The following is a 12,266-nucleotide window of genomic DNA, read 5'->3' as shown; positions in this document are numbered from 1 at the left end:
TTGTTTGGATTGAACTGTCGAGCATTTGGGTCCTTTAGTGCATCCTTGTCAGGTTCAGTGTTGCCTGCGTGCCACGCAGTCCATCAAAAACAGGCAAATCATACCGGCTGCTGCACGGCTGCGGTCCGCCAACCTCGTCCCCCCCGTGAGCTCTCGCGTGATCGCGCGCGATAATGTGCCTTTTAAAACAACGAAAAACACACGGAGTCTATACTCATCAGAGAAGCAGAGAGAGAGCACATATTTTCTTTGCATATTGATATTTTAGTTAATCTGGAATTAAGAGACAGACATGACTGCATCATGATGAGATCAGGACAGAAAAACACACATAATAGGACACCTTGCAGCTTCCTTTTTAAAATTGTCCTTATAGAAAGGATCTGCTGCATCATAAATGATTTTGTGGGTTTCCACCTCCACGATGAAGCGCTCATCATCCATCTTCGCTCGTGTTTAAACCGTGATTAGGCACCTGGGTTGTTACGTCCAGGCCAAGCTCCGCCCATTTTGCCGGATGCGTGTCCGGCAAAAATAGAAAATAGCCTATACCATCCGGCGGGCATGCGGCACGCCGGAGGTGGTTCGCAGTCAAGCCGGAGCACTGACGCGGCTGGTATACGTTGAACAATAGGATATAATGGGAACGGATTGGCTCCGGCGCTATTTTTTACCGGAGTCGGACCGGAACCGCAACGATCACGCATGCAGTGTACTTGGGCCTTTACTCATTGAACCCTCGGGTTCAATCGAATAAATACACACACCCTACATACAGTGGGGCAAATAAGTATTTAGTCAACCACTTGTGCAAGTTCTCCCACTTGAAAATATTAGAGAGGCCTGTAATTGTCAACATGGGTAAACCTCAACTATGAGAGACAAAATGTGGGAAAAAAAACAAAATCACATTGTTTGATTTTTAAAGAATTTATTTCCAAATTAGAGTGGAAAATAAGTATTTGGTCACCTACAAACAAGCAAGATCTCTGGCTGTCAAAGAGGTCAAACTTCTTCTAACGAGGCTCCACTCGTTACCTGTATTAATGGCACTTGTTTTAACTCATTATCGGTATAAAAGACACCTGTCCACAACTCAGTCAATCACACTCCAAACTCCACTATGGCCAAGACCAAAGAGCTGTCGAAGGACACCAGAGACAAAATTGTTGACCTGCACCAGGCTAGGAAGGCTGAATCTGCAATTGGTAAAACGCTTGGTGTAAAGAAATCAACTGTGGGAGCAATTATTAGAAAATGGAAGACATACAAGACCACTGATAATCTCCCTCGATCTGGGGCTCCATGCAAAATCTCACCCAGTGGCATCAAAATGATAACAAGAACGGTGAGCAAAAATCCCAGAACCACACGGGGGCACCTAGTGAATGACCTACAGAGAGCTGGGACCACAGTAACAAAGGTTACTATCAGTAACACAATGCGCCGCCAGGGACTCAAATCCTGCACTGCAAGACGTGAAGATGAGACGTGGCTGGGTCTTTCAGCGTGACAATGATCCTAAACACACAGCCAGGGCAACAAAGAAGTGGCTTCGTAAGAAGCATTTCAACGTCCTGAAGTGGCCTAGCCAGATCTCGACCCCATAGAAAATCTGTGGAGGGAGTTGAAAGTCCGTGTTGCCCGATGACAGCCCCAAAACATCACTGCTCTAGAGGAGATCTGCATGGAGGAAGGGGCTAAAATACCAGCAACAGTGTGTGAAAAGCTTGTGAAGAGTTACAAAAAACGTTTGGCCTCGGTTATTGCCAACAAAGGGTACATAACAAAGTATTGAGATGAACTTTTGGTATTGACCAAATACTTATTTTCCACCATGATTTGCAAATAAATTCTTTAAAAATCAAACAATGTGATTTTCTGTTTTTTTTCCACATTCTGTCTCTGTTGGTTGAAGTTTACCCATGTTGACAACTACAGGCCTCTCTAATATTTTCAAGTGGGAGAATTTGCACAAGTGGTTGACTAAATACTTATTTGCCCCGCTGTATAAAACACACATACACACACATAAAATGTTATTTGAAGATAATACTTACACATATCAGCTCTTCCGGTGTAAAAAAAAAAAAAATAATAATAATCTTCCTGAGGGTTGACAGCCAAAGTTGGTAAGAATCAAAGGTTCCTATTGGATTCCATAATAAATGCCCGTGGGTCATTTTGACCCACTTATGGAAGCTTGGGTAGTGATACAACAATTAAACTTTTTTCAAATGTATAAAAGGTAAATTAAAAATGTGAATGGCATGCCACAAAACATATTTTTTTTTAGCAATACCTGGAATATGAAATGATAACAGTTTTTCACTACAAAGATATTTCAAGAAAATAACCTCACTTGGTAAATTTTTACCCACTTTGAACCACTGCTTTAGAATTATATTTCAAGTGACTGGTAATCATTTACGTTGGCTAACTTCTGTAGAAGAAAAAAATCTGAAAACTGTCATGAACATAAGCTTGGACCATGCTCGCTTGTGCTGGAAGTAATTAAAAAAAAAAATTTTTTTTTAAAGCAATGACGCGCGGGCCACACAAACACTTTACTTTGATGTAAAATCGGGGACCCTTAAATACTGTAATTTTCAGACTACAAACTGCAACTTTTTCCTTCATTTTGAATCATGCGGCTCATCGTCCAGTGCAGCTTATTTGTTGATTTATTTGGGTGAATAGGTAACGTTTTATTTGCCATCGATGTCATAAAACTGTCAAAAGACCGTCATAATTATGACATAACACTACCATGGCCATTACTGAATGCTTATGACAGATGTCATTAAGTGTCATTCGGAAAATTATGTCACTAACTCCATTTATGTCCATCTTGGATCTTTTACATCAATTCAAACATGAGATAATTTGCTGAATAACACTAAATGACATGTTATAAGCATTTATTAATGCTCATGACAGTGTCATGTCAAAATTATAATTGTCTAATGACAGTCTTATGGCACCACTGTCAAATAAAGTGTCACCAAATCCCGTTACAGTGGTACCTCTACATACGAAGTTAATTCGTTCTAGGACCTTGTTTGTAAGTCAAAATGGTCGTATGTCGAGCAGGATTTTCCCATAGGAATACATTATAATTCCATTAATTTGTTCCACAAAAACCTACACTAAATCCTTAATAAATACTGCTGGTACTATTAAAAATGGCAATTAAACATAGCAAAAGAAATAAATTATAAATAAAAATCGCAATAATATAATAATAATAATAATAATAATAGATAATTATTCCTATAAATAAGGTAACGAATCGGATTCTAATGTGGCGGACACTTTTTGCTGTACCTGAACGCACCGCAGGGCTAACATCACAGTGAGATAGGTCGGTTCGGTAGAGATAATACTTTTGTTTTCTTGAGAGCACAGTCAACTGTGGAGGACAATGGGCGTTTTGTGTTGGATAAGTTCTTAAATAAATGATAAAAACGTGACGAAGCTGGCGATTTCTTTGGCAATGTTACCGCAATAATAATTGTCACCTTAACTTATAAAGATTGGCGAACGATAATCAGAAGAGGACCGTGGAGCTATATTATTGAACCAGTTCACGGATGCGCACCCCATGCTCATATTTTTCTATATTTTGCATCTTCATTTCAAAGGTAAGCATCAATTTTTATTTTGTTCCTTCACCATCTGTACCAACTTTTTTAAAACCTGTGTTGATTTCTCACACAAGAAAATCCGCCGTGCGTTCGTTTGCGGTGCTGTCATGTCGTTGTATTTCGAGCATGTCGTCGGATGTAGAAACAAATGGCGAGTCAAATTTGACGCCGTATGTCGAAAAGATCGTGTGTCGAAGCGATCATATGTCGAGGTACCACTGTACTAGCAATTACTGAAACAACTGGAACAGTAACTGAAGAAATAATTAGCACTGAACATGAATTTTGATTGCCATTTACATTTGTAGCGCTGCAACGCATGCTAGGAGGCATGTTGGACAACAACAGTGTTGACAGCAGGTGGCAGCAGAGGTTGACTGTCTCCCCTAAGGGAGCAGTTATGACCAAATGAAGCTTCTTGAAGCAATAAAGCTTTGCAGCCAATTGGTTCAAAACATTGGTTATAGCTTCATGGTGGTTCATTTGGTCTTATGACAGTCATATGATGCCGCTGTCAAATAAAGTGTTACCGGTTAATATCTTTTGGTGTTAACATCCCATTTCAAATTTGAGGGGTGGCGACTTATGGTCAGGTGCGCCTTATCGTGCGAAAATTACGGGTACTATCCCGTGGGCCATAATTGACCCCTGGGCCACAATTTAGACAGCCACTGGTGTAGGATTTTTAATGAACTCAATTTGCATGTTTTTGAAATGTGTGATGAAGACAGTGAGAACGTGCATGCTGCCAAGTATTTCCTTTGATCGGTCATTGTATCTTACACAATCTACAGTTGTGGAGCCAGAGTGCGAGAAGAGTTCGGCCACCACCTACTTCTGGTACCGCCAGACCCTGAACACAACCAGCACCATTGCAGAAAGCGGTGGCCTCAATGTGAAAATGACTTTATCTCTGCTGGCTGCCTGGATCATTGTCTGCCTCGCCGTTATTAAAGGGATCGCATCTTCTGGAAAGGTAGGACAAAGCAAATGTGAGAGAGGCAATATGCTACAACATACTGTGTGTGTTTGTCTCACAGGTGATGTACTTCAGCTCTCTTTTCCCCTACGTGGTGCTCTTCTGCTTCCTAGTGAGAGGTCTGATGCTGAAAGGATCTGTGGATGGCATTGCTCACATGTTCACTCCAAAGGTGAGCTCGAGAGTATTTCTCCATGATGATGATGGTGTTGTATTGGTCAGAAAAGATATGCGCAGAAAAACCTGCACAATAACTACTCCTACTCACCAAAAATACACAATAGAATTCTTGCACGCATCAAAAGATCATTTAGAACCATCCTAAAAACTGGCAAAAAAATATAGAGTAAAAGAGATTTGTACTTTAAAGAACCTTGATGGGTGCTTACGAGAGGTTTTGGGGAGTATGTGAGAGGTAAATGTTATTTTGGACAATTGCAGGATCTTCTAGAAAAATTGGTTATTTCTTTTAAGATTTTAAAATGATAAGTCAAATCCATGTGTCTCTCAGCTGGAGAAGATGCTGGAACCCCAGGTGTGGAGAGAGGCGGCCACCCAGGTGTTCTTTGCCCTGGGTCTGGGCTTCGGGGGCGTCATCGCCTTCTCCAGCTACAACAAGATAGACAACAACTGCCACTTTGATGCTGTGCTCGTCTCCTTCATCAACTTTCTCACATCCATCCTAGCCACGCTGGTGGTGTTCGCCGTACTGGGTTTCAAAGCCAACATCATGAACGAGAAATGTGTTGTCGAGTACGTTTCAAGACTGTTTCTCATTCCTCCATCCAATCATACATACTGTACTGTGCTTGTAATCATTTACCTGGGCCAGAATATTGGATAGACCTAAAAAAGCAACACTCAACCGTCAAAACTGTTCAGATTGCTGCATTAGTATTAGTCATTCTTCACAGAATTTTAAAAACATATACCTGTTGTGAATATGGTGCCTACTAGAGCTGAATGATATTGAAAAAAACTGACATTGCGACATTTTGGGGGTTTGCAATATCTTGAATACCGTAGCTCTTATGGGAAGACTTTGGTTGACTCAACATGCCCACATTGTATTTATATAGTACCGTTTAATCCAGGCTAAGGGGGGTTCCTCTGTGATTCATAAGGATTTCTGGATATAAAAGAGATCCAGGAGGCCATGTCTCTGCTCAAAATAGATGATTTTATTTAACACTGTATTTCACAGCAGCAAAATTATTAAACAGGTTTTAAACAAAAAACTAAAAGAGCAGGTGCGCCACACAGCCTAGTACACACTAAGACACACTTTGACAACTTTCGTATACCCTAATCGCACAGATGCGTGTTAAAAAAAAAAAAAAAAAAAACAGTCGCGCATCCTGCCATCAGACTTTTGTGCATGGGGACATTGTGATAGCAATGTTCAAACACTATATTATTATGCAGGCCTAGTAGAGGTGTGCATCGGCACTGCCCTCACGATTCGATTACGATTCGGAGGACCATGATTCGATTCGATTCAGAGGGTCAAGATTCGATTCGGTTCGATTCGGCAACGCATCGCGATGCATTAAAGCCTGGGATGCATTAAAATTCTAAAGCAAAGCATATTTTTCGTGAATCATGAGGCAACACAAGCGGTCAGACATTAAACAACTTTTTATTGGCTCTTGTGTCACTCCTGGTTGAAATCAAATGAAAATACTTTCAGATATATGCAAAAAAAACAGACCACAGCATTTAATTAGTGCTTTGAATGAGACCAGGGCTTTCTCTTTTTTTTACACACAGTAGAAGCCTTTCACATAGTGCAACCTCTGAACTCCTGTGCAAAATCAGTAATAACAGTTACTGTATTTTAGTCACAACGACCCATCAATAAAAATATTCAAGTAAATATTAAAGAAAACGACAAAGAAAATATTGTAGTGCAGCAGCATCTTTATCGCAATATCAATCCAGGGATCAGTTCAGTTGCAAACAAAACATCAACTAAATTGCAATGTAGAACAAAAGTAAAATGTAGGCCTAGGCCACTGTATATGTGCAATCAACTTAGAAATGCAATCAGTAACTACCACACAACAATAAAAAATAATGAATTAAAATGAAGTGCAGCAGCGTTTTAGCAGCCATAACAATCTGTTTCAACATGAGGAAATATCAGTTTTTTGCAATCGAGAGCACAGAGAGATAGTAGAGGTTAGATCGGGCCTAAAAAATCCAGCCCAACCCAACACGGCCCGCTGGTATTGAAGTCCGACCCGGCCCGAGCCCGATCAATTAACTAGATTTGGAGGCCCAGCCCGAAAAACCTGAATTTTTTTATTTTTATTTTTTTTGGGAGTGACACCGGGAAAAAAAACGCAGCAGCAATTTATTTTCATTTCTTCGAGTTGGCAGAAAAAAACGCAAGTTTTCTTAATGTTTAAATAGTCTACATATTTTTATGATCATTATCAAAGCATTTACACGACAAAATAACGCTGGGAAAGTTTAATATTAAAAAAAAAAAAAAAAAAAAAACATGCGGTTTTGCAGACACACAGAGGAGAAGTTTCAAAAGGATCACATATGTGTTGCCTTTGTGTGCATAAAAAAGTGTCTTTCGTATTGAATTCTCAGTTGGCAGAAAAAAAACGCAAGTTTTCTTAATGTTTAAATAGTCTACATATTTTTATGATCATTATAAAAGCATTTACACAACGAAATAACGCTGGGAAAGTTTAATTTTAAAAAAAAAACATGCGGTTTTGAAGACACACAGAGGAGAAGATTCAAAAGGATCACATTTGTGTTGCCTTTGTGTGCATAAATAAAAGTGTCTTTCGTAACGAATCGCAAGCGCCACAGCGGGAGGACAAGAAGAAAAAGCGGGCGGCGCCACTGCGTTCATGTGCGTGCACAAGCAAATGCACAATACAGAGAGCCTGCTCTCGGTTTTATCACTTTTTTTTTTTTATATAATTTATTAGTCGGCCCTGCCCGGCCCGACCCGACCCAACCCGAACATGAATGCTTAACATTTTGGGCCCGACCCGACCCGTTCGGGTTCGGGCACAAGATCTAACCTCTAAGAGATAGGACATAACATAACAATGGCTGAAGCGGAGAAAGAGGAAGCGAGAAAGATTATTGATGCACCTAAGACATTGAAAGCAGACATCTGGAGACATTTTGGCTGAAAAACTGAATTTTTCTATCCAGGCGGAGTTGGAGGCACACTTTAATAGATTAAAGTGACTGTCACCATGCAGTGCTAGTACAGTATCCAATTTTTTTGCCATAGACTTCATAAAGATATTAACGGGACACGGTGTACGGGGCCGATTAGTAGGGGGCCTATCTCCGTCCAAGCTGACCGAATGGAAACACAGACAGAGCTCTTTACGTTGAATTTTTGGGGAATAAATGCGTAAATCCCTGAATTCTTTATAGATATGGACGTAAAACAGGCTCGATATTTGGTTGAAAGCAAAAAAAAAAAAAAAAACGGGCAGTTAGCATTTATTTTATATAAATATGTCGAATGTGCTGCTAGTCTTTAAGCCACTGATTAAAATGCGGCACCTTATCACAACAAAGAGCTTTTTACGTTGAAATTTTTGGGAATAAATGCTGAATTCTTTATAGATATGAACGTAAAAAGGTCTTGATTCTTGGTTGAAAGCAAAAAATAAGGGGCAGTTAGCATTTATTTTACATAAATATTGCGAATTATCATGCCAATGCCGTAGCGGTTAATTTGTCCCATTCATATTTTTTCATAACGTTTCAAAATGCATGCATGGTACGAAAAATATAATAATTACCTTGAATCCTCAAACAAATCACTCCTTAGACAATCCTTCCTCTATGTATGCGGTACAGCTTTCGTACTTTTTTAACCTAAATCCGGCGTTGGATTGCAACGTGTTGAAAAACTGCGACCGACTGCGAATAACTAGCTGTGGGACGAAACTGTAGGACGGCCCCCTACTTGAAGGCGTGATGCAGTGTCTGTCGACTGTGTCCCGTCAATATCATTATGAAGTGTATGTTTTTTGCTGTAAAATCAATGCAAAAAAGATTTGCAAATCAGCTTTTCATGTTGCAAAAAAGTGTGGTCACTCATCAATATTAATTCTTTAATCCAGCCAAACCCATAGCCTACATAACAACTGTAAAAGTAAGGCAATTGTCACATTGGACTAGGAAGTTATGTCTTATGTTGTGGCTGGTAAGTGTACAAGGTTACAGATATTGTTGTCTTTTGATGTACTGTATGGTAGCTTTTCAATTTGTGTACCATTTTGGTCAATATAGAAATGCTGAGAAGATTGTGGAATACCTCAACTCAAATGTGCTGAGTCATGATCTGATCCCCCCGCACGTCAACTTCTCTCACATCACGACTTCCGACTATGCTGAGATGTATCAAGTCATCAAGACGGTGAAAGAGGGCGGCTTTTCCCAGCTCGGTCTGGATCCCTGCATTCTGGAGGACGAGCTCAACAAAGTGAGCCAGCATTGGTTCGTATTCAGGTCCACAGCAGGCTCTGTTTTAACACAACCCCTGACTGTTTATGTGCAGGCCGTGCAGGGAACCGGTCTGGCTTTCATCGCCTTCACAGAAGCCATGACACATTTTCCAGCTTCGCCGTTCTGGTCTGTCATGTTCTTCTTCATGCTCATCAACCTTGGATTGGGCAGCATGATCGGCACCATGACCGGCATTACAACACCTGTTCTCGACACCTACAAAGTCCAGAAGGAACTCTTTACAGGTAAACAATTCATTTATTTGACAGCTTGATATACAGTGGTACTTTGAGATACTTGTGATCTAAGTTGGAGCTTTTTTAAACGAGCCATTGTTGGAAGATTTTATTGGCTTTGGCTCACAAGCCAAAAAAGTGAGAGATTATTTTTGTATGGAGGCAGTAAACTCAATTTACTTCAAAAACCAGCAGCAGTTTGGCAGATAATAAACAATTAAGAGTCGTCAAGCCGTTTCATGCCACACCCAGTTGCAGTTTATTATCAAACTAAACACAGAAGTCTACGAGCTTAATGCCAGCACATAGCAGGAAATACGATAGGTGAACCAAAAAATTGCATTACAATGTTGCATTCTAATGACCCCCCAGCTCAACCAATATCAGAACACAAACAATGAAGCAACACATGTAGACAGCATTATAACAGTGCTCGTAGGCATATAACCTTTATCCTGTCTTATGTTGGCATTTTGCATCCGTACCTAGTTATGTACTGTTAACTGTCCCCTATTATTTCTTCTCTAACCATTTATTTCTTTTATTTCACCAGTGTGTTGCTGCATTGTGGCCTTCCTGTGCGGCCTGTTGTTTGTTCAGCGCTCAGGGAATTACTTTGTCACGATGTTCGACGACTATTCCGCCGGCCTGCCCCTCACTGTGGTGGTCATCTTGGAAAATATATCGGTGGCTTGGATTTATGGCACTAAAAGGTACAACAACAACTGCAGATGAGTGTAGGTAGGTGAGTGGGGGATTGTTTCCAGAGGCAGGATCCCGCATATACCGTTTAATCTTTCTGCTCCTCTGCTGCCGACAGATTCATGCAGGATTTGGAAGACATGCTGGGTTTCCGGCCTTACATAATATACTTCTACTTGTGGAAATACGTCTCTCCGATCTGCCTTATTGTGCTGATCTCGGCTTCTATCGTAGAAATGGCTGTCAGCCCGCCAGGATACAACGCGTGGGTGCAAGAACTGGTCAGCCTGCTTTCATATGTTTTTCTACCTATTATTCCACATATAACACTGTAAATACACAATGAAAATAAGTACAATATTTTTTCGACTAAGGCAGACGATCAATGAATGAGTTTATCTTCATCAGGGGCGCAACTACCCATTCTTGGCAGGGTACGCGTAATGAGAAATGGCACCCCACACCTTCACATCCCAACTGGCCCTAACCCATCAGATATACACGCAATTGGGGTTTTTTTTGGGTGACATCTTTGCTGCTTTTTTAGTATATTAGTGATACAACTGCAACAAATGATTATATTTATAATTTATTAATTGGACGATTAATCGATTAATCAGATAAATGTCACTTTTTTCAAATACCTTAACAATTTCATTTGAAGTTGTCTTAGGCATGTTGTAAGTTACAATGAAGACAAAATTACGGTGGCTGCGAGAGGTGTCAGGAGAAATGCAAAGTCCACACTTTGCAAATAGAAAAAGCACGAACCCCATTTGCAAACGCTTTGCAAAAGAAAAAAAGCACGAATGCAAACTGCCACAACACGATCCCCAATTCCTTAAGCGCGATTGCCAATTGGCAAAAGCACGATCCCCAATTGCCACAACACAGATGCAAATGGCTCGGAACACAACTGCAAACGGCTCGCAAGATGAATGCAAAAAGCTACAGCACAACTGCAAAAGCCACAGCACGACGGCAAGACGACGACGCGGAAGTTAAGGGGGGAAAAAAATGGACGACACTTTGTGTATCGCTATACGTGGTTTGTGATCATCTCCATGGACCTCCGTGAAGTTGCCCCCCCCATCAGACGTAAATTTATATAAAAATGATGTCACTGGTTTGTGCTGTAAAAAATTGTTGTATATGCTGCTATCGTTTGAGATATTTATAACTCTTTTATAGGTTAATCTGAGGTCAATCGGCCTTCCATTTTGATTAAAAATTGTGCCAATAGTGTGTGCTGTAAAAATTGTCGTTTTATAGATTTTGAGAGATTAATTTGGAGTAAAGACGTCATAACTCCCCTGGCTGGCGGAGTGCAGCCACTCTATCAGTAAGAGAGGGGTGTCCAAACAATTCGCACGAATGTATCAGAAACGAATGGCACCACATTTGGTCAATTTTGCAGTAAATGAAGGATTGAGAGTGACGCCATCACTCAAAAATAAAATCTCAAGCCCCCACCCCCATTTACTGCAAAATGGACCCAAATTCGTTTGTGCTAGTTGTTGACACCCCCGTTATTGAGAGAGCCATCAGCCACAGGAGTTATGACATCCTCACTTGAAATTTTTATCTCAATATCTATAAAACAATCGCAGCATAAACGACAATTTTTTACAGCACAAACGATTGACATCATTTTTTTATATATACCTTATTGGCCCAAATATAAGACGGCCCTGATTATAAGACGACCCCCTGTTTTTCAAGACTCAAGTTTGAAAAAAGACTTTTTGAACACCAAATCAATTTTTATACAGAAAATAATTACAGTACATCCGAAACAAATTATTATAACAATATATTTGAGAGCAAAAGCATGTTATTTTGTCTCATTCAAATCTTAATATCTGAACATTTAAATATGTAAACTAAAGTGCAATCACATTCGTAAATGAATAGCTTCTGGTTTTTTAAATGTAAATAAACCAATCTATTGTGATAAAACAACAAAATTGCAATAACTGCATTAACCATCAAAGTGAAGTCTAACTGTGACTGTAGTCTTGAAACAAATCTGAATAAGGAAAAACACTGCAATAAAATCATGCAAATTGGTTAAACTTGAGAGTAGCTGAGATCTGTCATCTGTCATCCGACATCGCTTCAATGATATCTGGCGCCACCTAGCTTCGTGAATGGGTAAAATGTCTAGACCGTGAACATAAGACGGCCCCCTCTTTTTCAGTC

The 12,266-nt window shown here is 40.1% G+C and overlaps 1 protein-coding gene across 3 annotated transcripts in view; it reads left to right on the top strand.

Moving 5' to 3' along the window:
* LOC130921717 (sodium-dependent neutral amino acid transporter SLC6A17-like) overlaps positions 1-12,266 on the top strand; it is a 61,601-nt gene that overhangs the window by 39,070 nt on the left and 10,265 nt on the right. The window contains exons 5-11 of one of the 3 annotated variants that reach the window (XM_057845938.1): positions 4,442-4,623; positions 4,688-4,798; positions 5,138-5,379; positions 8,911-9,103; positions 9,179-9,371; positions 9,916-10,075; positions 10,183-10,345. In XM_057845938.1, the coding sequence (XP_057701921.1) occupies positions 4,442-4,623; positions 4,688-4,798; positions 5,138-5,379; positions 8,911-9,103; positions 9,179-9,371; positions 9,916-10,075; positions 10,183-10,345 (1,244 nt within the window). Of the gene's footprint in view, positions 1-4,441; positions 4,624-4,687; positions 4,799-5,137; positions 5,380-8,910; positions 9,104-9,178; positions 9,372-9,915; positions 10,108-10,182; positions 10,346-12,266 lie in introns of those variants that run through there. The other 2 variants (XM_057845939.1, XM_057845940.1) reach the window with 2 other exon arrangements.

The sequence above is a fragment of the Corythoichthys intestinalis genome, chromosome 9 (genome assembly GCF_030265065.1).
Source record: "Corythoichthys intestinalis isolate RoL2023-P3 chromosome 9, ASM3026506v1, whole genome shotgun sequence".
In the NCBI taxonomy this organism is placed as follows: Eukaryota; Metazoa; Chordata; class Actinopteri; order Syngnathiformes; family Syngnathidae; genus Corythoichthys; species Corythoichthys intestinalis.
This window is presented reverse-complemented; position numbering and strand designations above follow the sequence as displayed.